The sequence below is a fragment of the Panthera pardus genome, unplaced genomic scaffold (genome assembly GCF_024362965.1).
Source record: "Panthera pardus isolate Hobbes unplaced genomic scaffold, ASM2436296v1 HiC_scaffold_20, whole genome shotgun sequence".
NCBI classification, from domain to species: domain Eukaryota; kingdom Metazoa; phylum Chordata; class Mammalia; order Carnivora; family Felidae; genus Panthera; species Panthera pardus.
Window position 1 is genome coordinate 59,681,113 of NW_026526766.1, and position 25,996 is coordinate 59,707,108.

General features: G+C 39.8%; 1 protein-coding gene across 5 annotated transcripts in view; it reads left to right on the top strand.

The window, feature by feature from the left end:
• TDRD7 (tudor domain containing 7) overlaps positions 1-25,996 on the top strand; it is a 77,285-nt gene that overhangs the window by 49,086 nt on the left and 2,203 nt on the right. For 4 of the 5 annotated variants that reach the window (XM_019454418.2, XM_019454417.2, XM_019454421.2 and 1 more), the window contains 9 exons: positions 1,518-1,704; positions 6,069-6,180; positions 7,841-8,043; positions 9,597-9,731; positions 11,493-11,579; positions 17,279-17,413; positions 17,926-18,036; positions 19,849-20,351; positions 24,719-24,879. In XM_019454418.2, the coding sequence (XP_019309963.2) occupies positions 1,518-1,704; positions 6,069-6,180; positions 7,841-8,043; positions 9,597-9,731; positions 11,493-11,579; positions 17,279-17,413; positions 17,926-18,036; positions 19,849-20,351; positions 24,719-24,879 (1,634 nt within the window). The remainder of the gene's footprint in view (positions 1-1,517; positions 1,705-6,068; positions 6,181-7,840; positions 8,044-9,596; positions 9,732-11,492; positions 11,580-17,278; positions 17,414-17,925; positions 18,037-19,848; positions 20,352-24,718; positions 24,880-25,996) is intronic. The other variant, XM_019454419.2, reaches the window with a different exon arrangement.

Genomic DNA, 25,996 nt, shown 5'->3' on the forward strand with positions numbered 1-25,996 from the left:
ATTTGTGGCACAAAGGGAAATAGTGTATTGTTTTGTTTTGTTTTGTTTCTTTTTTTTTCAAAATTTTTTTTAACGTTTATTTATTTTTGAGACAGAGAGAGACAGAGCATGAACGGGGGAGGGTCAGAGAGAGAGGGAGACACAGAATCTGAAACAGGCTCCAGGCTCTGAGCAGTCAGCACAGAGCCCTACGCGGGGCTCGAACTCACGGACCGCGAGATCATGACCTGAGCTGAAGTCGGAGGCTTAACCCACTGAGCCACCCAAGCGCCCCTGTTTTGTTTTGTTTCAATATATGAAATTTATTGTCAAATTGGTTTCCATACAACACCCAGTGCTCATCCCAAAAGGTGCCCTCCTCAATACCCATCCCCCACCCTCCCCTCCCTCCCACCCCCCATCAACCCTCAGTTTGTTCTCAGTTTTTAACAGTCTCTTATGCTTTGGCTCTCTCCCACTCTAACCTCTTTTTTTTTTTTTTTTCCTTCCCCTCCTCCATGGGTTTCTGTTAAGTTTCTCAGGATCCACGTAAGAGTGAAAACATATGGTATCTGTCTTTCTCTGTATGGCTTATTTCACTTAGCATGACACTCTCCAGTTCCATCCACGTTGCTACAAAGGGCCATATTTCGTTCTTTCTCATTGCCATGTAGTACTCCATTGTGTATATAAACCACAATTTCTTTATCCATTCATCAGTTGATGGACATTTAGGCTCTTTCTGGAAATAGTGTGTTTTAATAATCAACTGGGATGAGGTGACTGCAGTTTTAACAGCAGAAAATTGTAGAAGGAGATAGGCCATATCCTGAAAAAGCCTTCTCAGAAAGCATACAATTTAAGAGAGATTTAGCTAGAAGATATCATCTCTTTAAGGGTATCAGAGCTCAATGTTTTGTTGTAATTTGTTTAAACTTGTCCAGTAAGCTGGGGAGATGGGTTGTCACATGGTTGTGTTTAGTGCATTTAAGGCTTTGTTTTTCTCTCTTAAAATTTCGTTGGTTTTCAGGGCTTGAGTCTTGTTCAAACCCAGCCTTAAGGCAAAACCACCAACTGGATTCTCTTCTCAGTAATCCACAAAGATTTCCAGCAGCCTTAGTAAAAAAATCTTAAATAGACTCTTGCTAATCTGGCCTGCACTGGTGTCTCCATTTTCTACCATATTTTCCTCTCTTCCCTTCCCTTGAATCTTTTCTCAGCCTCACCCTCACCGAAGTTTCCCTGACCGCTTACTGTTACATCCTCCAGCTGTCTGGATTGTTGTCAAGCATTTGATCTGGTGTGTTCGGCCCTGGTGTTGTTTTACATGAGCCCCATAATATTATACTTTCCTTTATCAAGACAGAAATGTTTACTAAATACGTGTTCTCCTACCCATTGACATAATCCATGTCTGAGACTGGAAAGATGGCAGTAGAAAAAAAATGAGAGTGTCATTAGTGAATTCCTAGTGAATTCCTGTCATTTTCCTCCTTCTGGGTTGCTTCATTTGTGGTCTCTTCCTTTAACTAATTCAGGTATGTGGGCAAAGACTATTCTGCTGCTCAGGAATTAATGGAAGATGAGATGAAGGAGTATTACAGTAAGAACCCCAAGATCACACCAGTCCAGACTGTGCATGTCGGGCAGTTACTGGCTGTAAATGCTGAGGAGGATGCTTGGTTACGGGCACAGATCATCTCGATGGATGAAAACAAAATAAAGGCAAGCACTGTTTACTTTGTCATAGCTTTATGAAGAGGCACACATTATTTTTCAAACGTAGGTGTTCCTTCTAATATTGTGTCCTTCCTAACTCCATTTAGTTTTTTTCAGAAGTTGACAAGATAATATCTGTAAAAGATTATCCCTATCAGCTTTTAAGTCCGTGGTAGTCATATGATCTCAGAGTTTGAGTTTAAAAAAAAAAGAAAAAAAAAAGTCTTCTCCATGGCAGTATTCATAACCCATGATATAATCAGGAAAGGGTCTTTATTTCCATTCTCAGGAGAGACATAATAATTACTGATCAAAGCTCTGTGGGATTCCTATCAAGATCAGCACTTTGGAGTAAGGGAAGCAATACAGACTAGAGGACGTGACATCCCCCCTCTCCCCTCTTATGCAGCCAGCCGAGGACCCCAAACAGGACTCAGGTTGTGCCCCGAGAGCTGTCTGAGTGTTGCACTCTCCGTCCTCTTGGAGAAGTCAGAGGACTCTTTGGCCTGTCTCTTGCATCAGCAGGCTCTAAGACTTCCAGACTTGGCCATGTTCTTGGCTGTCAACCTCTGCCCCATGGCCTCTTCTTTCCTTCAGTGCAGAGATGGAGAATGAGAAGTCTCTTACTCTCAAGGCATGGTTTTGTCTGGGTTTTGCAAGCAGGGAAATATACTTCTATTTCTGCAGCCTCTGTTCCGTAATTTGAAACCTATTTAATTATGGTGTTGTCAGTCCCTGGCAAATAACCTTTGTGTGTCACTGAGTGCAGATACTGCTCACTGAACCTGGGCTTAGGTCCATCAGATACTCTGCCCTGAAACCCCTGGCCCCAGGCACAGGGTCAGGAGGGTCAGAAAGGGTACTTGCTCTTTCTTACCCAGATGGTTCAATACAAGAGGCCCTGGCCCTCTATGGAAGCAAGCTCACCCTAACCACTGAGCCACCCTTAGCCACTCACAGAGAAATTTAGGAAATTCTTTAACTAAATCTACAAAGATAAAGTTTTTAAGCAATTTGGCCTGACTATAAAAATCTGAAAATTGGAATGGTTTGGCAGTTCCTTAGAAAGTTATTACACTTACCATCTGACCCCTAAGTCTTTACACAAGAGAAGTGAAAATATAGGTCCACCAAAAGGCTTGGACACAAGTTTGGAGCAGCTTTATTATTACTAGTCCCAAATGGGAAACAACCCAAATGCTTACCAATAGGTAAATGTATAAGCAAATTGTAGTATATTCATAGAATGGAATACTAGTCAACAAAAAAAAAAAAGGCATGAACTACTGAAAAGAGTCACATGTTTAAAACTCATGAACTGTAAGAGCAGTCAGATACAAAAGAGCTATCCTGTCTGATTCCAGATAAGTGATGGCTAAGAACAGCTAAAAATTCATCTATAGTGATAGAAATCAGATCAATGGTTGCCTGTGACAGGAGGTGGAGGGGGCTTAATTGGAAGGGGGTAAGGGGGAATTTTTGAAGTGGTGGATGTGGTCTGTATCTTGATTATCGTGGTCATTGTATGGATATATACATTTATCACAGCTCATCAAACTGTATACTTTAAATGGGCATTTTTCATTCAATGTAAATTATATGTGGATAAAGTTTGGGGAAAAAAAATCTGGAACACGTTAAGGACCAAGCAGAGAACTGGGCCAGTGGGAAGCACAGTGTGATTAGCGGCTTGGGTCTTAGTCCTGCCTCTGCCTGGGAATAGTCATGTGCCCCTGGTCAAGTCCCTCCATCCCCTTATCTGTATCTCAGATGCCCTTCCCTGCATAAAAACACTCTGATCTTGTGACGCTGTCTTCAACTGGAACCTCCTCTGGGAAAGAAAACCTTTCACAGAATCTTAAGATTGGCTAAAGAAGAAGTAAAAACCAAAAGGGCAGTGTCATGAAAGCCAGAAGAAGAAAGTATCCCATCGGGGAGAGATCACCAGCTGTGGCATCGGATTGCTAAGAGCCGTGGCTGGTGTTGGGGGTGAAGGGGGCATCTCAGTATGTTATACGGTCTCATAAGCTCTTAGACTGCATTCCATGGAACAATTCTGTTCTGAGCTTGTTCCCCTCAACCCCGTGAAGCAGACAGACATGCAGTTCTCCTTTTCTCTGGAGAAAGCCCCGCTACTTAGCAAGTCTGTTTCTCTTGAGCTGTGCTGTGCCTGGAAACGAATACAATTCCCTCCTTGCTTTCCACTTGTCAATCTTTGGTGAGTGTGGGAAACAGGAGTATGAAGTCATGCCCTGAAGTGGGTGCTGGATCGGGCCCAACCCAGACCGGCATCCCAAGGATGTCTGATTATCACTCAGGTGGCGCGGTGAGATCTACGGCCACTTGATGGTGCCAGAGAACCAGGAACTGACTGCGGCTCCGCTCCAGGCCTGGGCTGCTTGTGCTGATCCCAGGGCATTAGGGAGAGAAACTCCACTCAGCAGCGCAGGGCAGAGTACGGTGTGAGTCAAACTCACAACCCACGAGCAAGTGTTTTGTACACCGCTGCTGCCATACAAATGCACAGTGTTTGATTCAGAAAGAAAGAAAGGAAAGAGAACAAGCTCCAAACGTTACGGAAATCCTTTGAAGATTTTGGAGCAGTTATTCTTTAGTCTTTTGATGCTAGGAATACAGACTGAATTTCCCTGGAATGATGATTATGTCCTACTGATATTATGTCCTATTGGTAGACCGTGTTCTCTGCATTCTAGGTCTGGGAAGAGCAGAGTCCAGGTTGTAGATAGTGATAGCTATTAAAGGAAACAAGTGTTGCCTGACTCCTGAGGCTTATGGGAAAGAAGAACAGGTGCTGCTTTGGGACTGGAGTAAAGGGCCCGGACGCCTAAATGGCTGCGCCACAGATCTCGGCCTACAGGAGCCCTGAATCCAGATAGGGACTCTGGGAGATGATTATCTCCATCATGACATACAGGCCCCACAGACCCACTTATCAGGTGGTCTGGAAAGGTATTTGCAGTCTCTGCATCTCTTCTTTTTTTCATTTGATTCCCTGCTGGGGAGAATTTCTGTTTTGTCTGTTTAGTACCAGAATCTAGGTACTAAGAAGCTGGCCTTTGGGCTTAATTTTTCTACAGAAAGTGAAAGCACCTGGCTCTCTGCTACATGGTATTTCTTAGTGGTGCCTTCGCTCTGGTTTTTGTTTTGTTTGAATAGCTGTCATCTGTTTTAATTAGAGAAGCATACAGGTTTTTAATGCTTTCCCTCAGATTATTAGTTATCGTTCTATAGTTATCATTCTAAACCACAGCTCATTATTTCTAGTTTTATTTTATGGTTTTAAATTTTTAAAATGCTTTTATTTTTGAGAGAGAGAGAGAGAGAGAGAGAGAGAGAGAGAGAGAGAGAGAGAGAGAGAAAACTCACATGAGTTGGGAAGGGGCAGATATAGAGGGAGACACAGAATCCGAAGCAGGCTCTAGGCTCCAAGCTGTCAGCACAGAGCCTGACATGGGGCTCGAACCCACAAACACTGAGATCATGACCTGAGGTCGGACACTTAACTGACTGAGCCACCCAGGCACTCCTAGATTTTATTTTTCTAAAAAAAAAAAAAAAAAAAAAAAAAAAAAAAAAAAAAGCTTTTTTTTAAATACATTTCTTTCCAATAGAAGATGTTGTTAATATTCCAGAGATAACATCCAAGCTCTCAGTGATCTGTGCTAATGGTGAGGAAGAGTCATGCAGGTTTCTGCAAACACAGAGCTCTGTCCAGCAGATTTGGGGCCTTTTGTTGAGCTGGCCAAAGGCCTAACCCAGCTTTGCTCCACTGGGAAGTACCTATTTTTACAGTGTAGAATTCCCTGTTATCTAGTCATAATGCCATTGTTGTCATCGACAGAAAGCATCTGGATCTCTCAAAGCACATAGCTGGGAGTAAGTAGTCACAAGTGCTATTTTGGGGATTTCAAATCTGATGAATACTCCTCTGTAGGTGACACCCTCTCTAGAAACCAATCCTGCTCCCTAAGGATGTGCATCATTAGTGGAAGTACGGAAATCAAGACAGGAAGGGGCAGGGGCAGTCAGGGCTGTGGATCTGGACAGTTGTGCTGCTGAGGAGCTGGCAGCTACAAGGCATCTGACTGAGTTCAGTCTTACCTCGTTCTTCCTGTTGGCGAAGAGGAGTGAGGCCTGGAGTCTGGAGCCCTGGCTTCCCTGGTCCCAGCCCTAGCCTTTCCTTTCTGAACTAAGTCAGGGGCACCACCCCTGCCATTTTCCAGGAAGTCTAGAGCCACTGAACATGTTTTTAGGGAATAAATGGAACCAATCAAATGTGTCGGATGTTTTTTAAGAAGTGAGGATGAAGAATTTTATTTGAGCCTAAATGATGTTTTTCTTATCATTAGGTATGCTATGTTGACTATGGTTTTAGTGAAAATATTGAAAAGAGCAAAGCATACAAATTGAACCCAAAGTTCTGTTCACTCTCATTCCAAGCTACAAAGTGTAAGCTAGCAGGTAAGAGGAACTTTTTTAAAGCTCTCTCCATTTTGATACATTATTACCATTGTACCTTTGGGCAGTTAAATCCCAAAATGACCTAAGTATCTCAAGGTCTTATAATGAGTTATTTCTTGAAAGGTATAAATAAATTCATGTTTAATGTCTTTACAAGATGTGACCATTATCAATATGTTATAATGTTTTTATTATACTTTATTATGCGAATGTCTATTGGCCATCTTAAAGGTTTTGTTGTTGTTGTTCAAACTGCCCTAGCAATGCCAGCCAGAGTCCCTGTATCATGGGATTTGATCAGTTTGGATCCTGTTATTTGACCTGTTGGGAAGTGACTCTCCGCTTCTTCCCCACTGAGGTGGCCTCTGGCTACTGCTTGTTACCACCTAATGCACCTTCATGCACCCAAGCCCAAGTTCATCCTTCTCTGGCACAGTCCACATACCATTGTTCTTTTCTTTCCTCCTCTTGTGTGTGAGAGGGATGCTGTAGGAGTAACCTACAAGCATGGAGGACATAGTGGCCGTGTTAATATGAGGAAAGACACGGGAGTGTGTTAGCATCATGCCAGGAGAGCCTGAGCTAAATTCAGAAAGTGATCACAATTCTTCAGTGAAAATTAGCCCTGTGAGAAATACCTCCTTCTCATCCAGAAAGGGTTTTTATGCCAGTGGGGCGGGTATGGCTCTGTCTGTGAGGTAAATCCCAAGTAGTTTTAGAAGCCTCTTACAAGCCTGTGGGAGTTAGTTTTGAAAAGAACGTATCAGGAGTGTAGGACAAGATTCAGGATGCTGAGATGAGAGATTTGGTGAAAGCTGTGACGTTATGTGTCCGGAAGAGAGAACAAGAAGAGAGAGGTAGCTCACAGGGACTCTGAACTCGTGCTTATGGATTTCAAGGGGAAAATACAGAAATGGACCTCATGACACCATTGGGGAAATGATGAGCTAGTTTTAATTAGTTTAAAAGAATAACTTAGAGTTGTCATGTATATGTTACATAGAATTACAATTTTCAAAGAATTTAAAGAGTTAAGTAGACCACAGTGAAATTCACCTGATACCTATATTATGTTAAATACAATTTAATCTTTCTTTGATAAATCACAACGTTCTTTGGTATACTCAGAACCATCACGGTGTACTTAAGAAGAAATAAAGAAAGAAAATAATTGTATAAATTTCCAATAAATGCATGTTCATTTTATATGAAACAATTGTATATTCAATTAGAAAATTTTAAAGGTCAAGGGTAAATTTTTAGGAAAAACATTACAAATACATAACTGGCAGATATGACTGACTGATAGCTTCTTGTGTGTATTAGTCTTTTTGTTTTAAATATGTGTTGGTATATAAAGTGAAGTCCATTTCTGCTAAGGTAGAAATTCTGATAGACCATCAACTTTTCTTTTTGTTGTAAGATTGCCTGCCTTTGTGTAATCATTCAAAAAGGTATTCTCACTACAATATATATATTTTAAAACCTAAGAATGGGTAATGTGAACAAGACTGTAAAACAAAGCTTCCCTAGAAAATTTATAAGGATTTGGTAGTAGATTCACTGTTACAGTAAGCAGCCCAAACAGTCCCATGCAGTCTATTTATCTTAAAATGATTCTGCTAATTAAGTAGAAATTAAAATAGTCAATATTTTTCAGGGTTGGAGGTTTTAAGTGATGATCCTGATTTAGTGAAGGTGGTTGAATCTTTAACTTGTGGAAAGATCTTTGCTGTGGAAATACTTGACAAAGCAGATATTCCGCTTGTTGTTCTGTACGACACCTCGGGAGAAGATGACGTCAATATTAATGCCACCTGCTTAAAGGCCATCTGCGACAAGTCTCTAGAGGTTCACCTTCAGGTAGCACTGTGACCACTCTAGTTGTCTGTCACACACACTGTAGGGAAGAAAGGTAGCGGAAAAGAATGGTATAAATTGTAGGCTAACAACTGATAGGGACAGGTTGCCTGTGTGTCAAGGGAGAAAAGGAGGGGGAGGGGGGTCACTGGAAGAGGGGAAAAGAAGGCCAAAACATAAATAGGAATTATTAGGAATTGGGTTTTTGTTTTATTTCCCAGTTTCTAGAGTAAAATTGTATTTTATAAGAAATTATTTTGCAAAGATAATAGAAGCGGATAATACAAAAGAACAGAAAGTTAGATAAGTAAAGATGTTTATTAAATTGTTAGCTTTTACAGTTTTAAAAGGTAAAAAACATAAATTTTCCACAAAGAAGGAAATCTTTAAATAAATTATAGAACAGCTACTCTAAAGCATAAGATGAGATGTCAAAAATGGTCATTTTATTTTTTTTATTATATATTTATTTTTAAAAATATATATTTTTATATTTATTTATATTTTATTTATGTTTATTTATTATTAAATATATATATTTAAGTATTTGTAAATATATATTATATATATAATATATTATATATTATATATATATAATTTATTGTCAAGTTAGCTAACATATAGTGTATATATACAGTGTGCTCTTGGTTTTGGGAGTAGATTTCCGTGATTCATCGCTTACATACAACACCCAGTACTCATCCCAACGAGTGCCCCCTCAATGCCCATCACCCATTTTATTTTATTTATTTATTTATTTTAACTTTATCCATTTTTGAGAGACAGAGCGTGAGTTGGGGAGGGGCAGAGAGAGAGGGAGACACAGAATCCAAAGCAGGCTCCAGGCTCTGAACTGTCAGCACAGAGCCCCATGAGGGGCTTGAACCCATGAACTGTGAGATCATGACCTGAGCCGAAGTCGAATGCTTAACTGACTGAGCCACCCAGGCACCCCTGCCCATCACCCATTTTAAATGGTTTCCCATGGCAACATTGGGAAAACATTTGTTTAATAAGTAGAACAACAGTGAATTCTCTTTATATTATGATTTGACTAAAAGTTGGCCAAAATTAAGCCTTTGCTATGATTATAATTTTTAAAAATTACTAACATTCATGCAGCCGATAAACACAGGTAGGAAAGTAGGCTGATAATGGGACTGATTTTGTGAGAGTTTTTTATTTTCATTTATGTTAATGTTGCAAAAAGTATTTTTTATGTAATAATTATTTTTCTAAATTAATAGGTAGAAAATAAACCAAAATGAAAGACACTTAGCCTTTCAGGCAATGAAATGTGGTAATTAATGTTTGCAAAATGTGTACTTTGTCCCTGAAACAATGATATCAGATATTCCTTTTGGAAAGAGAGGTCTCCAAATGAGGTTTTCACATTTAAGTTTCAAATTTCATTCTATCATCCTATCTATTCTCCTGCTTGCTTAAAAGATGTTAAAATGCAAAGACTTTTAATGCGATTATTTAGGTAGATACCCCTAAAGTAGGTAAGAGCTGTGCTCTAGTCTCAAGCTTCCTTGGTGTGTCCTTTGTTCCAGATTGATGCTATGTACACAAATGTCAGAGTGACTAATATTTGCTCTGATGGCACACTCTACTGCCAGGTGCCTTGTAAAGGTCTGAACAAGCTCAACGACCTTCTGCATAAGATAGAGGACTACTTCCATTGTAAGGTACGGCAGAGTGACATCCACCTCGAAAATTCTCAGTTCCAAACAAGAATGGTCACCAAATGGTATAAGTGTAGTTTTTGAACAATTTGAGGTAGAAGCTGTAGAATGGTAGGTAAGAGTCTTGGACTGCAGAACTTAAAAAACAAAAAACTACTGGTTTCTGCATTACAAAATGAGGATAATAACAGTGTATATATCCATAGGATTGTTGTGAAGAGTAGCGGCCAAACTGCTTAGCACAGCGCCTGGCACAGAGTAAGGGCCCAGCGACTGGCAGGTTTGTTATTTACAAGGCACAGTTGATGATGCTACGGTGCGGCCGCTGTGACTTTGTGTGCTAGAGCCAGCTGACTCCCCTGCCTCGGGCAAAGACAAAACCATGGAATCTAGGAGGAGAAGAAAACTTCTAAAGCATCACTCCCCAAGCTCTTTATGGTCCATGAGAACCTAATGCCTTGGTAAATGTGGTTCTGTGTTTAAATTTATTAATAAGCTCCTTACCCTTTGATTCTAGTATTATTTTCTAAACCAGGATCTGAGGAGGTTTTGTTTTAAAGTTCTAAGGTGATGTTCTTACCTCTCTTAGGGCGTTACAATTGTAATCCAGAATATGCTTGGTTTTGAGTGATTAAATCCTAATGCCATGTGGGTCCTGACCCTCTTGCCCTTAGAAGTGAACCCTTCCCTCCAACCTCCCAAGCACACCAAAGTGCCTCGTGGCTTCATTTGCAACATTGTAGTTTTGCTGTTTGGGTATTCGTTTGCCTTACACAGTGTAGGCTTCTTGAGGGCAGAGACAGAGCCTTGGCAGGTACTGGTAAGGACCTAATTCATTTAGGTACTACAGTATCTAATCAAGTATCCTACATAGAATAGGTATTCTAAAATATTTGTGCTGAATCGGGTTAGACTTGTATTCAGACTACAGCCTAGAACTGAGGCATCAGATCTGTAGCTTTGTCTCTTTCTGTATTACAGATGTCTTAGCTGTATCTCAGGGTCATTGCTTAAGTTTGGTTTGCTAATCTATCTTGGAGAAATCTAAGACATCTAGATAAGCTGACTCCAGTGACTCATTTGCATGCATGTGCTTATTATTCATGGTGGTGAAAAGTCCTCTCGATCGTCCCCAGTGCGCTGGTAACCCAAATGGAGACACTGCCTTTGGGGAGAGTACAAACATTCACCCTGAATGGAGGAGACCGTGACAGGTCCTCAGCTTCAAGCTACAGCAAAGGGGAGGATGAAGAGGCCTATGGTCGTGATTTATTGCCATTTCACTGGCACTGACACCCATATTTGTGTTGATAACATTTGTTTTGGAAGTAAAAATCTCGCTTTGAATCTAAATGTTAAAAGTTGGCAGGAAAAGGCCTTCTGGACAGCTAGCCCAACCTCACTTTCATCCAGGCTCTTCTCCTCCTTTTTGGCAGATTCATCCTCCCTCTTCATGTTTAACTGATGGCACTCGTGCCTGGATGCATCATACTGACCTGTACACTTATGTTTGTAGACATTTTAACAGGTCTGATTTATGGGCCATGTGTGAGGAGGGAGAGTAGAAGATGCCATCAGTAATGTCTGAGAAATAAGGTAGAAATCCCATCACCCTCGTACACGCACTACAGCAGACTCCTCATGGGAAGCCTGGCGAAGTACGGGTGCCCCAGTGAGCCTGAGCCACAGTGATGTTTTTCTGGTGGTGTAGCAATACGCTCCTTGCTAAGAGTAATAAAAGTGTCACGCATTTCTGTTTTGTAGCACATGACCTCCGAGTACTTCGTTTCATTACCCTTCTGTGGGAAAGTCTGCCTCTTCCACTGCAAAGGAAAATGGTTACGAGTAGAGGTAAAAATCAGTCACTTCTTTTTTAAAGCTTATTGTGAAATATTTCAGATATACAAACAAGTTTTTTAAAAAATGGAAGAAGTACCCACATATTCATCACCACGGGAGAAATAAAACATGACCAACATGGTTGAGGCTCTATGCCTGCCTCCATTTCTTCTACTCCCACTCTGGAGGAGGGGAACTGCCCACTGAGTGTAATGTTTCTAATTCCTATGCCTTTTTATACTTTCACTGTATTTGCATTTATACGTACGAGCTTTTGCTATCTATATATTTTAATATAGAGGTAGTGGGAATACAGAAATGAAAATGTATATAGAATATTTATAGTAAAACTTAATAAAATCTAACACAAATGCTTAAAAAATATATGTAAATGGTAAAATGTATTGATGCTTCTGAAATATGTTTTTTTATTCATTCTGCGGGAGATTCATCCATGTTGATGTGTGCAGCTCTCGTTCATTTGTTTTCACTGCTGTTTGATTTAACGGTGTACGAATGTGCCAACGTTATCACTCCAGCACCCTGATCGTCGGTATTTAGATTTTTTCTAATTTTTTGTTATAAATGGAACCTCCTTTTATGAACCTTCCTGTGCACATCTCCCAGGGTACGTAGGAAGGAATGGAGTTTCTGGGTAGAGAGAATGCCTGTCTTCAGTTTCACTAGATATTGCTTCATTGTTCTCTAGAGTCACCATTCTGCTGAGGGTGTAGCCCTTTGAGAGTTCTGACTTCTTGGCAGGGGTTTGGGGGGGTGTCTCAGATCTTCCTTCCTGCCGAGGACAGCTTTGGCTTCAGTGTTTACATGCTCCTCTAATTCCAGTCTCTAATAATTATCTTATTTTCTTGCAAGCACAGTTACAAATTTGAAAAGAGGTTTGTTATATTTTATCATATATTTTCATATGTTTTTCAAAGGTGGGTTTTAGATTTTCGTTGTTGCTGTTTCTTTCCTTTTTTCTTTCTTTCTTCTATTTTTGATATCTAGTTTTCCCAATTGCTAAAGTGTCAAACTTGGGTTTGATTTTTTTTTTCCTTTTTTGTCTTTGTTTCAGAGGTTCTTAATCTAGATGCAAGAACCTCTACTTTAAGCAGTGGGGCGGGGGTTATGTGACTAAGAGTTGTATGTTTAGTTATAAACTTCAAAAACATAACTCATTCAAAAGAACATGACATTTGAATTTTAAAGTTCTGTGCTGTTTATTGGACACCTGGGTGGCTCAGTTGGTTAAGCTTCAGACTTCAGCTCAGCTCATGATCTCACGGTTTGTGGGTTCGAGCCCTGCGTTGGGCTCTGTGCTGACAGCTCAGAGCCTGGAGCCTGCTTCAGATTCTGTGTCTCCCTCTCTGTCCCTCCCCCACTCACGTTTTGTCTATCTTTCTCTCAAAAATAATATAAATAAACATTTAAAAAAATTTTAGGAGCAGCTGGGTGGCTCAGTCAGTTGAGTGTCCGACTTCAGCTCAGGTCATGATCTCACAGTTTGTGGGCTCGAGCCCCACATCGGGCTCTGTGCTGACAGATCAGAGCCTGGAGCCTGCTTCAGATTCTGTGTCTCCCTCTCTCTCTGCTCCTCCCCTGCTCACACGCTGTCTCTCTCTCAAAAATAAATAAAGATTTTTAAAAATTAAAAATTTTAAAGTTCTGTGCTGTTTAGTGTATTACGTATAAATGCACACATATTTGAAATAATTTCAGACTTTTAGAAAGTTGTAAAAATAGTCCCAAGAGTTCCCATATGCCTTTTACCCACTGTCTCCAGTTGTTAACATCTTGGCATAGCCATTATCAGAACCAGCAAATCAACACTCATACAATATTATTAACTAATCTGCAGACTCTGTTGACATCCCAGATTGTCCTGCAAATATCTTCTTTCTGGTCCAGGATCCCAAGTTGTAATTAATTGTCATGCCTTCTTAGTTTCCTCCAATCTGGCAATTGCTCTGGCTTTCTTTGTTATTCACCTTTTGAATAGTAGCAGCATTTTGCAGACTATGTCACTGCTTGAGTTTCTTCATGTGTAGAATCAGGTTATGCGTTTTTGGCAAAATACCTTTTCATCATATGCTCAAATACTTGAGATAAATGTCTAGTATTATTTTTGTTTTACTATCAAACTGTGAGTTGTCTGCCTTGGAGGTAGCAAAAGTATTCGTTCTCTTAGTGATACGTAGAAAGTTAAGGAAGAAAGAATGATTAATGAGAAGCAGATCCTGTGTTTAAATGATGTGTTTGTTCCCGACATTGTAACTCATCTAAGCTTAATTTAGTGCCTATACCTTCTGAACTTACTCCATACATCCAGCCAACTCTACTCAGTGGTCATCACTCTTCCTGTTTCCTTCAAACACATCCCAAGTGGTCTGCCTTCGCTTTCTATGGCACCTTCCAGCCAGTTCTCAGCCACGGCTGTTTGCTGCCTGTACTCCAACAGAGCACCAGGACCTCAGCTGCACAATCCAGCTAGAGTCTTCCAGGTCTTACCAGGCCTCTTGGCTGCATCTAACACTAACAGTGTCGAAACCTGAAGTACCCCTCTCGCTGTAGAGAGGCTACCATGGTATCAAATCCTCCTAATTTTCCTCATGATGTTCTAATGATTGCTTCTCCTGTTTTTTACCCCAACCTCCCCCACCCACCACACTCCACAGTGTCACTGTCAGTGCCCCCCAAGTCCTGTCCCAGCTCACTGTTCTTCTAGGCCTCTGCATCCTTCTAGGCAATGCCGTCTCATCGATTCAGTTACCAACTCTGTCCTCATGACTCCCCAGTTTGTTTTCCAGCCCTCGATGAGCTTCAGATTTATGCAAAAGCCAGCCTAATTGTCCATCTCGCATAGTCCTCAAGCTTTGCATGTCTGAAACCAAAATTATCTTTTCCCATCCTTATCTTCCTCCTATATCTGTATTTTGGTGGTATCTTTCTTCATGCAGCCACTGAGGCTGCTTCTTAAGAGTTATCTTGGATTCCTGAATCTTCCTCAGCCCCGGTGACATTTTGCATCTTTGTCATTTCTTGCCTAGATCACTGCAATACTATGGTTCCTCTGTCTTTACTCTTGTCTTCCTCCAGTCAAGCTCCATGCCACTAGAGCGAGTGACCCAAAATGTAAATAATAGCAAGCAATAATACTTCCAATGTTTAATGAGGCTTACTATTTCCCAGACACGAAATGTTTTTTTTTTAATTTATTTTTATTTATTTATTTATTTATGTTTTTTATTTATTTTTTAAGTTTATTTATTTTGAGAGAGAGAGAGAGGGAGAGAGAGGGAAAGCACACGCATGAGCATGGGGAAGGGCAGAGAAAGAGGAGAGAGAGAGAGAGTTCTAGGCAGGTTTTGTGTGCTGTCAGCACAGACCCCAATGTGATGTGGGGCTTGATCCCTTGAATGGTGAGAACATGACCGGAGCCAAAATCAAGAGTCAGACGTTTAACCAACTGAGCCACCCAGGTGTCCTAAAATGTTTTTTGTTTTTTTTTTTTATAAACATGACTGATCTGACTTAATCTTCACAAAACCCTATGATCCCATTCTTATTGATGAGGAAAGTCATTCAGCTAGAAAGTGAGAAGTGAGATTAAAACCAAATCTGTCTGATTTCAAAGCCCTCACCCAGTCTTACCACCAAAAATACATGGCCTCTTACAAAGCCAACCATCTCATTCTTCTCCTCAAGACTTGACATTGGCTTCTTCTCATCTGCAGGGTAAATCCGGTTCTTTAAGACATAATGTCTGGCTCTCCAAGACCTTACCTTGCCTTTACCTTTCTCTCAGCATCATCTCCTGCCTTGCCCTGCCTCTCTCTTTACATCCCAGCATAACCAAAATGCTTGTAGTTTCCACACATAAGAAATATAAATGTCTTGCTCATCCTTTTCCCCCTCTGTTTGAAATGTTTGGATTAGCCCCTAACTAGACTCCTACCAACCTGGTTTATTCCCATTCATCATGTAAGGCCCAGCTGAAATTGTGACATTTGTGAAATTTTAATTTATGAAAAAGGAAATACAAATGCCCAGTAAGTATGATTATTTCTTAAAAGAGCAAAAATTTATACAATTTAAATTATAAAGCCAAAGGGGTTATTAGATAAGTCATAACGTATCTGCATGATACAATTATGTAATATTAAAATGTTATAGAAGACTAATGACATGAAATATTTTTGAGACACTTAGTGAAAAGTAGCCAATTAGGAAATAGTATATACAAATAATGTTCTAGTTTTTGTAAATCTAATTCTTTATAAATGTATGGATTAAAGACTACAAGGATAATTACAATTGATTATAGATTATAAGTGATTTTTATATCATTCTTTGAAGTATCTAAATTTTCTATGATAAAGGCATTTTACTAGCATAAGAAGAAAAAAGTACATTTTAAAGGAAAGTATCAATTTTAGGTATTCCCTCCTCCTGAAAGCTTGCCCTAACATCTGCTTCCTGGCTGGGTCAGGTACCCATTCTCTATGTTCTCATAGTACCTCATGCATAACTCTATTATTGCCCTACTACCTTATATCCTAATTATTTATTTGTGTCATCGTCTCTTGTGAGACTAGGAGCTCTTTGAGATGGGGGAGTATATGTCTCTACCCAGTTATGCCTGGCCATAATAAGCATTCAGTATATACCAACCATGCCAACATATTTTGAATAAAATACATTTTAGGATATTGTTGTAATACTGTTTGTGTCTATCATAATCTTAAGAGATTAAAGAATTATGCTGTTATATTAATAAAGCATTTACTGGGGCCACAGAAAAAGGCTTTACTTTTGGTATATCTGACTTCCATGCCAAGAGAAGTTCAGTTCTTAACAGTCACCATACTGAAAGCACCGCCCTTCATAAGGTGGCAGTGAGAGCAGTTGTAGGCACGAAGTCCCTGCCCAGGTAACCATCGTGACGGGGCTATCTTTGGCTAAGGTTAACTATATTCAGTGACGGCAGATATCACAATGGCTTATTAAGGGAACTTACGGCATTTAAAGGTGCACCCAGAATCTTAATATTGTGATGTTGCCATTTGATCACAGGTAATTATTACTTTGACCCTGTATGTAATTTTCCCATTTTTGAATTATTAATTTGGCTTATTTTACCTTTCTGACTTTTTGAGTTTCAATGTTTTAGTTAGGACAAATGATAAAAATTATCATTGGGCTTTCTGACAAAACTATAAAATGCCACAATAGGTTATGATTTAAAAAGACATAGTATTTACCTACTACAAGAAATTTTCTGTGTCTGAATTCTTTGTATTCTTTATTTCTTCATTGCTGAGACACAATGGGTTTTTTCCCTCACATTTTAATATTTTGGAGAACAGACGGCATCTTTAATCAACAGTATATAATGATGTTTCAAATTGTTTTATAAATCAGTAGTGTCCTAGAGTTGAAAGCATAGTAAACGTTACCTATTTGATTTTATTGATTATTATTAGTTTGGTGATTACTATTGATTAAATGATTTAACAACTAGATGTTGACATCAGTTCTGCTCTAAAAGAGTACCTATTGCAAATAGGTACATTTTTAAGAAAACTTCATTAACACTGATAGTCTTTGTTGATTTTCATATGCATTTTAGAGTTATACAAAATAGAATCGCACAGAAGTGTTTTGGCCTTTTGAATGTGCTAATAAATTAGCCAACACTTGTCTCATTGCAGATCACAAACGTTCATAGCAGTCGAGCTCTTGATGTTCAATTCCTGGATTCTGGTACTGTGACATCCGTAAAAGTGTCCGAACTCAGGGAAATTCCCCCTCGGTTTCTACAAGAAATAATTGTGATACCACCTCAGGTACTATATGTTACAAGCCTGAGAGATTTTCTGGAAGAGATTTGGATGTATTTATAATCATGTTGTGAGATGCCCTCTCAGTTTTGATCTTGATAATGAGCAAAAGAAGTCCAAGTTTGTAACACAATTGGAAATGGTCCAAATGTGGTTGTTCACTGTTTTTCACAACTTTGTGACTTGATGCACGTAAGTCTCTCGGATTCCATTTCACTGTCTGTACAATGAGGTCACAACACTGGCCCATCTTGCAGAGGTATCGTAGGATAAGTATGTGAACTGCCTGGTATAAGCCCTGCTCAAATAGGAGTAAAGACAATAGAGGCGATATAAATAGAGCCAGCAACATAGCACACGCTCCAGCTCCAGAGCTCCGATTGTCATTGTTAGCTATTGCTGTTGCTTGCTTTCTATCTTGGCAACGTGTCCGACTTACAGGAAAATAACATTGACATTACTTATAAGTACCTATTTTAAGATGGTGTGTTTGCTTTTCCATCATGTTTTCTTTCCAGGCTATAAAGTGCTGCTTAGCAGATCTTCCACAGTCTATTGGCATGTGGACACCAGATGCTGTGCTTTGGTTAAGAGATTCTGTTTTGAATTGCTCGGACTGTAGCATTAAGGTTAGTTATCTTGATACATTTGGAAAGGGAGCTGTCAGCCAGAAGGGCTCATTTGTTTTTTTGTGAAAGAATTTTGTCTTACCATAAATTGATGCTTTCATATGTGACACATTTTGGTAGTTAAGAGGTTGGTTACATGTATGATAAGATATTTCATGGTTTGATTTTTATTTAAGAATTTATCCTGTATCTCCAGTATTATTTTTAAGCCCTTTATATAATTTTTCCAGTATTAATAAGGTAGCAGAGATAGTTCTCTGCTCCTATTTTGCTCCATGATAAGGAATTAAATTCCCAACAGAGGGACCATATATCTCTTGATAAATGTTTGTAAAGGTCATTCAAATAAATCTTCTGTTTCTTTTTTTTTCAAAAGTATAATAGATTACAAGCAAATAATTTGATCATAATCTTGTTTTCTGCCTGTTAAAAGTTTAAACTGTTTTATTTCACTAGCTCCTATTTTTTTGTACTTTTGCATCTTTGTATCAAAAACATTATTTTTATTTCCAAGTATAAAAACATAAGATATTTTTGTTTAACTAATGAACAATGCTATTTTCTATAAGCATTAAACAGTGAAATGTCCTTGAGAAATATCTTCATGAAAATCTTCAAATTATTCTGGTTCACAGGGATTTTCCTATGTTTATACAATTACACACTTAATTACCATTTTATATTCTTCAATTGCCGTATGATAAATGAATATTGTTTTATCAACTATGTTTTAAGCTCTTAAAGCCAGAGTATTGGGTACTCAATAAAAATATTTTTTAATGGTTGATCTTTGAAATGGTACTTCTGTATCATAAATAGCAAAATAAATTAGCAGTCATTCATTCATTAGCACTTTGAAATGTTAATTAATTTAAATAGATCCATCTTGCTGGGAAAAATATTTTTAAGCAAATCACTGTAGATGGATTGCCTTGTCTCCCTGTCTGAGACCTCTGTTCCTGCCTTTCTTTTGCGGCCCTTTATGATAAGAGATCAGTGTGGCTGGAAGTGTCTCATTTTTGTCCTTCCCAGGGTAAACCGGAGGAGCTGGTAAGAATTACCAGGCAGCCAGTCCTTTGGGACACACAGCTGTCCAGTCCCAGGCGTCAGTGTCTGGCATTCCCATATAACACTCATCCCTCTGGCAGAAAGAGGTAGAAAGGTAGCCAGAGGTCTCCTGGACAGAAGGGGCAAAGCTGTGGTTTTGACCTGTTCAGTGGAGCTTTTTTCCTTTTTCTCCCCAGGTTCCTCCCATGTAACTGGGGAAGGGGTAAAGGGTGAGGGTAGATACTATGACCAAACAAGGCATTTAGGCCGAGGTCCCCAAGGGTATGGTGAATTGTCAAAGATTTCTCCTTCACTTCCCAGTGTGTGGGTGCACCAGCATAGGTAGAATGCGTATGGAACACTTTTGCCATTTTTGTGATTATTTTTTATTGTTGAAGCTGGGAGATGAGCCCTTGAGGGTGCATCATACTGTTCCTTTTACTTTGAGTGTTCTTAAATGTCATCAATAAAAAGAGTTTTTACCAATGGTATGCGGACTCCATCTCAGTGATAATGACCTCTAGTGAGTTTTAAGTTATCCTCGGTTTTTAGAGGTTAATAAAGTTTTCGTTTCCATAAGCCAGCTGCTGGCGTCTTGGACTTAAGAGCCTATTCACTGCTGTGGCTGTGATAGATCATTTATCTTACCTTCAATAAAATGAATTTTAGCAAGTTGGGTTCCTTGTAAAATACTGTGTTTTAATATTTAAGGTTAATATTATGGTGAACTGGGATTCCTTGAAATGCCTTGTGTGTTTTCCATAGGTTACAAAAGTGGACGAAACCAGAGGGATCTCACACATTTATTTATTCACCCCTAAGAACTTCCCTGATCCTCACCACAGTATTAATCGCCAGATTACAAATGCAGACCTGTGGAAGCATCAGAAGGATGTGTTTTTGAGTGCCATATCCAGTGGAGCTAGCTCTCCCCACAGCAAAGGCGGTGGCACCCCCATTCCAGGCACCGCTGGAGAGAATCTGAGAAAGAGCCTGACAGACGTCATCAAGAAGTCCGTGGTGGACCACACCGGCTCTTTCTCCACAGAGGAACTCCCCCCTCCCGTCCACTTGTCGAAGCCGGGGGAGCACATGGATGTGTACGTGCCTGTGGCCTGTCACCCGGGCTACTTCGTCATCCAGCCATGGCAAGAGATACATAAGCTGGAAGTTCTGATGGAGGAGATGATTCTGTATTACAGTGTGTCTGAGGAGCGCCACGTAGCCGTGGAAAAAGACCAAGTGTATGCTGCCAAAGTGGAAAACAAGTAGGTCCTTGGACAGAGCGTGTGGTCCGACTACGAAAAATGTGTGGAGTGATACCAAGAGTCCTTAATCTCTGCAGGGGGACTTTGAACTGCACTTAGGGAAATTTTGAATGTGAAGCGAGACTAATGAATTGTGCAGTCTTTTAATATTTGACATGATGTCATTTATCTAAATATCTAGTCACCATATATTAAATTTCTGTTAAATATCTAAAACGAAGGTTTAAATGTTTTTGTTTTTCTATTAGACAAAACGTTGTTGTTTCTTTAGGAAATAATGGCTTTTTGGTTGAATAACTTTTAAATTTTATTTATTTATTTATTTATTTATTTATTTTTAATTTTTTTTAACGTTTATTTATTTTTGAGACAGAGAGAGACAGAGCATGAATGGGGGAGGGACAGAGAGAGAGGGAGACACAGAATCGGAAGCAGGCTCCAGGCTCTGAGCCATCAGCCCAGAGCCTGACACGGGGCTCGAACTCACGGACCGCGAGATCGTGACCTGAGCTGAAGTCGGATGCTCAACCGACTGAGCCACCCAGGCGCCCCAACTTTTCAATTTTAAAAACAAATACTTATTGTAGAAGATTTAGAAAAATACAAAAATATATAAGAAAATCGTCCAACCGGACAGAACCCTTGTTAAACTATTCATGTATTTCTTCTCATTCGTTTCTACATATACTCATACAGTTGGTGTAGTATTATTATTAAATACAATTCCACACCTACTTTTTTCACCTCACATAATCCTGTGAACATTTTTCCATGTGATAAAACTTCTTCATAAACATTTTTAAGGCTGAATAATAGTCCATCATATAGAGAAATCATAATTTACTTATCATTCTCTCTTGTTATGTAGTTTTTTCTCCCAGATTTTTCACTATTCTAGATAATATCGAACATAAATCTCTGTTCACATCTCTGATTATTTCTGAGAGAGATTCCCAGAAGAAAAATTACTTGTTTAAGGATTAGAAGGTTCTTGAGGTAGGTTGTCACTTGCTCCTGGAGGGCCGTGCCACCTTCTGTATGGTGCAGCAATGCACTTCTCCAGCTGGGACTCACTGGTGCAGCACTTTGGTCTGTTTTTTCACATTTCCCATTTGGATCACATCCTCCTTCAAGCCCTCCAATATGTTCTGGTTCCAACCCAGTGAATCCCAAGTACTCCACCCCACACAGTACAAGGTCACAAAAGCCCTGGAAAAAGGGACAACTTAGCCCCGTCCCGTCTCCTTTGCCAGCTTTCTTAGGGGAACTGACCAAGCTTATTTGATGATGACAAACACAAAGAACTGTTCTCCCACAACAACACACACACACACACACACACACACACACACACACACACACACCCGGAACTCAGTTTAAAAGGTCAAACTGCTTATTTTATTATTTTTTTAATAAAATGCTTTGGTTCGTTCTCAAGATATCAAGCATAGACATTTGTGAAAACTTTATTATTCCCGTAAGAGAAAAAAAACAATTTTTAATTCTTAAGAGTGAAAAGTATCATAGCTCTCATTTTAAAAAGGATTCAGCTTGTATGTCACAAGCTTTTCACTTTCAAAAAACCATTTTTACTATGTCATGTTATTTACAACTGTAAGCATGCATGGGTTTAATTCCACACAGGAACATCATTTGCCTACATGAGAACTCTTCACAGAATAATTTAATCACAGTTAAAACAAAACCAGTGTTAACTATTAATCTGAAGGGCAGATTGATGGTGATTAACTGTGGGGAGATCCTACTTGAGGGCAAGAATTTTGTGGGGCAGGAGAACCCAAACCGGAGACCTTCAGTGTGGTGTTTCAGACTCGGCCCTCCCCCAACATGGGTCCAACAGTCCTGTTCTGGGGCTGGGACTTTCACCAGCTAATTTTTTTCTAGATAATCAAGGATGTCTCATATATATAAGAACAGATTGTCCAATATTTTCTTAAACTTCATGAACTGAATCAGTGTAAAGTGTTTAGAGTTTCCATCTTGTCTGTATCACAGGACTATTTACTAAAAACCCTGGTCCCAACTCTGGTGAATTAAGACTTAGGAATTTTCAGATACACTGTTGAGTGCAGCCGTTTCCAAATCCACGTGGGCTAAGAATAACCTGGAAACTTACTAAAAATGCAGATTCTCCTTCCTCACCCCAGACATCCTGAATCAGAGTCTCTGGGAGTGGAACTTCAGAATCTGTGTTTTTCACAAACTCTCCAGATGATTCACAAGCAGCCCTGCACTGAAATCGGTTAACTGGTCCAAACAGAAACCTTTAGTTTAAGCTATTAGTGTTGAAAATTAAAAGCTACCGAAGGGCATGACATGTGACATGTAAGTCTTCTGGTAGCTCTTCCCTCGCTGCTCTGTACCTTGTATTTATACAGTAAAACCAACAGCATTTATACACAGACCACCAGCATTTGCCCTGTACAATTTAAAGACAGTGCTATAGGTGGAAACCAAATGATTTTTATCTCCTTTTGCACCTACACAGATTTAACAACCTGCACCAAACTGGCATTTCCACATATGAAAATTTCTCTGACATGCTTATATTTACACAGCTTATCTTCATTTTAATAATTATCATAATTATTATATAATAACGATGGCGGCTACCATTTGCCAAGCACCTATTGTGTGCCAAGTAATGTACTAGGCACTTTATATATATTATTTCTGCAAGTGAGTTAAAATTAAATACTACACATGAGATAATTGAGGCTCAGAGAGGTTTAATAGGAGCCCAAGGTGACATAGCTGGAACATGTCCTGGGGGTGGGGTGGGGGGATGCCAGCCTAAGTCTGCTGGTTCCCAAAACTCACATACTTACTGTGATATCTTTTTGCGCCTCCCTGTTGTGACTCATGGATTATCGCTTGCTGCACTTTGGGCTTGTTTCTGCCTTCAGAAACAGGTTTCTGGAGTTTCCTCCCCAAACCCCCAATCACTAGTGTCCAAAGTTGGCCTCTTCATAGCTTTCTTACTATAGTTTACCCCATAGCAGTGGTGTGGGTTTCCTGTACCCATTCTCCACCGGTGTGCTGGAGAATCCATCCAGCCTAGCCAGCTTCCAGCCCAGCAGTGTATTGCAGTGAAAGGCCTGCTGTTGCACTGGGCTTGCGGCTTATAGCTAATAAATCTGTTTCAGAGGATGGCTGAGTCCACCATCCATGGCAGAGCCTGACTCATACCTTGCAGGGGCAGAGGCTATCTCCATAGGCACTTAACCTTTTAGATGTTACAAACAACTTCCTTTCCTTAGTGTGATGATACTCTTCAATCACATAGTTAACACTAAAGAACTTTTTTTTTAAAGTTTATTTACTCATTTATTTAGAGAGAGAGAATCCAAAGCAAGCTCTGTGCTGTCAGCTCAGAGCCAGAGCCCAACTTAGGGCTGGATCCCATGAACCCGTGAGATCATGACCTGAATTGAAATCAAGAGTTGGACACTTAACTGACTGAGCCACCCAGGCACCCGAAGACTGTAGGACTTTAATATGGTCCTTCATATCTTAACTTTGAAGTCTAAGCTTTTCTAATTGTAATGATGATGAATGCAGGCCCGGAGGAGAAAAGCATATTCATGTGAATTTCTGACTGGCACCTTGAACTCCAGATCGGAAACCATGTTCTTCTTCCCCCCTACTCTCCTATCTTTTCCAGGCTCTTTATTCTAGGCAGTGGGTTGGACTTTGTGTTTTGTTTTATTTTGTTTTTTAATGTCCTCACTCGGCATAGCTAAAATTGCCACCTTTGCATTCAAAATGTTTTGTAATCTCTTCCCACACTCTCTTCCCCATCTGGTTTTCTTTTCCATTCCTTCACACATTCTGCCTTCTAGCTCTACTGTGGTGTTTGCTCTGCTCCCAGCTGTCATGCCCTGTAGAATCTTCTGTGCTTTTTCTTCTCATGCATGTCTTCAGCCTGGCCTGGTTCCAGTTACTCCCTCTTCCCATCTTCTACATACATACCCTGTCCCAGACCTGACCTTTGTCTCCCTGTCAGAGTGGAGGGATCTCCTTGCCTTGTCCTGATCAGCCTCCATCTGTTTGATTCTGCTTAGTGGTGGTTGCTAGTTTATGTGTCGGTCTCCTGTAGCAGCTCCATGAGGCCTGTGAATGGGTGTTGAGCGAAGAAATACCACCAAGTAAGCTGGTGGCAAAGCAGAGAATAGTAACCTTTGGCGTAAGAAGAAGCAATCTCTTTAAAACCTCAATGACAGTACAGTTTTATATTTTGATAAACATCTTTCGCATTAATTTTTTAATCATAAATTGTTACCCTTAAAGCATATGTCAACTTTGTGTGTTTTTTTTTCTTCCTTTTTAATCCAATGCACATCTAGGTGGCACAGGGTGCTTTTAAAAGGAATCCTGACCAATGGATTGGTGTCTGTGTATGAGCTGGACTACGGCAAGCACGAGCTAGTCAACATAAGAAAAGTACAGCCGTTAGTGGACATGTTCAGAAAGCTGCCATTCCAAGCAGTCACAGCTCAACTTGCAGGTAATTTCTGTGGAACTTGAACTCAAGTCACAACATGGTTTATATTGTCCTTTTGTCATGGGCACTTAGGGAGTACAGAGTCACTGGCCTATTAAGTTAACTTTTTTTTTTTTCCAAACAACTTCCTGACCATAATAGAAATAATTTGTAATGATCTGTCACAGCCATGCCTTTCCACTATATCTGCTGTTTCTATTTTTCCGTATTTCTCTCTGTCTGTGGTCTCACATATGAGTATATTTCTAAAGCTGTAGTCAGGAAAGGTATGGTCTTGCATGCTGCTTTCTTCATTTTTAGCGTTTTTTTTCCTAATTACTTTTTGAGTGTTTGTTTGATGGTCTTCATAATGATTTTTTTAAATGTTTATTTATTTTTGAGAGAGAGGGACAGAGCATGAGTGGGGGAGAGGCAGGAAGAGAGGGAGACACAGAATCCAAAGCAGGCTCCAGGCTCTGAGCTGTCAGCATAGAGTCCAATGCAGGGCTCAGACTCACGAACCTCAAGACCATGACCTGAACCAAAGTTGGATGTTCAACCAACTGAGCTACCCAGGCACCCCTGTAATGATTTTTAATAGCTGCAAAAGATTTGATTTAATCATTATTTCCCTTTTGTTAAGCATTTATGTTATTTATACTTTTATTGTAGTATTAGGAAAAAACCTGCAGCTGTGTATACTAGCCAAAACAAACAAAAACAATGAAACAACATAAACGACCAATAGGAGGAGCACATTGCTCAGCTAATATTTGACAACTTATTGTATATATTATAATACAAATGCATAATGGGTTTCCACAATTATAAAACATCCTAGGTCATAGAATATGACCATTTTTATGGCCAGGTGAGTTTCCAGTTGCATTGTAATTAACAGCATGCAAGTAAGTGATTTTACTACATTCATACACCCTATTGACTAGTATTATTAAAATCTGAGGATGTAAATTAGCAGGTATACAGGGACACTTCTTTAAAATACTGTCCAGTTAGAGTTTTGTGACAGCAGTGCAAATGCTGGTGGCTCCTCTGTGCATCCCCCCAGTACGTAGCATATGTACTGAGGCAAAGCTTTGCGCAAAGGTCCAGCAGCATTAGCAGAGGGCGTGGGGGCGAA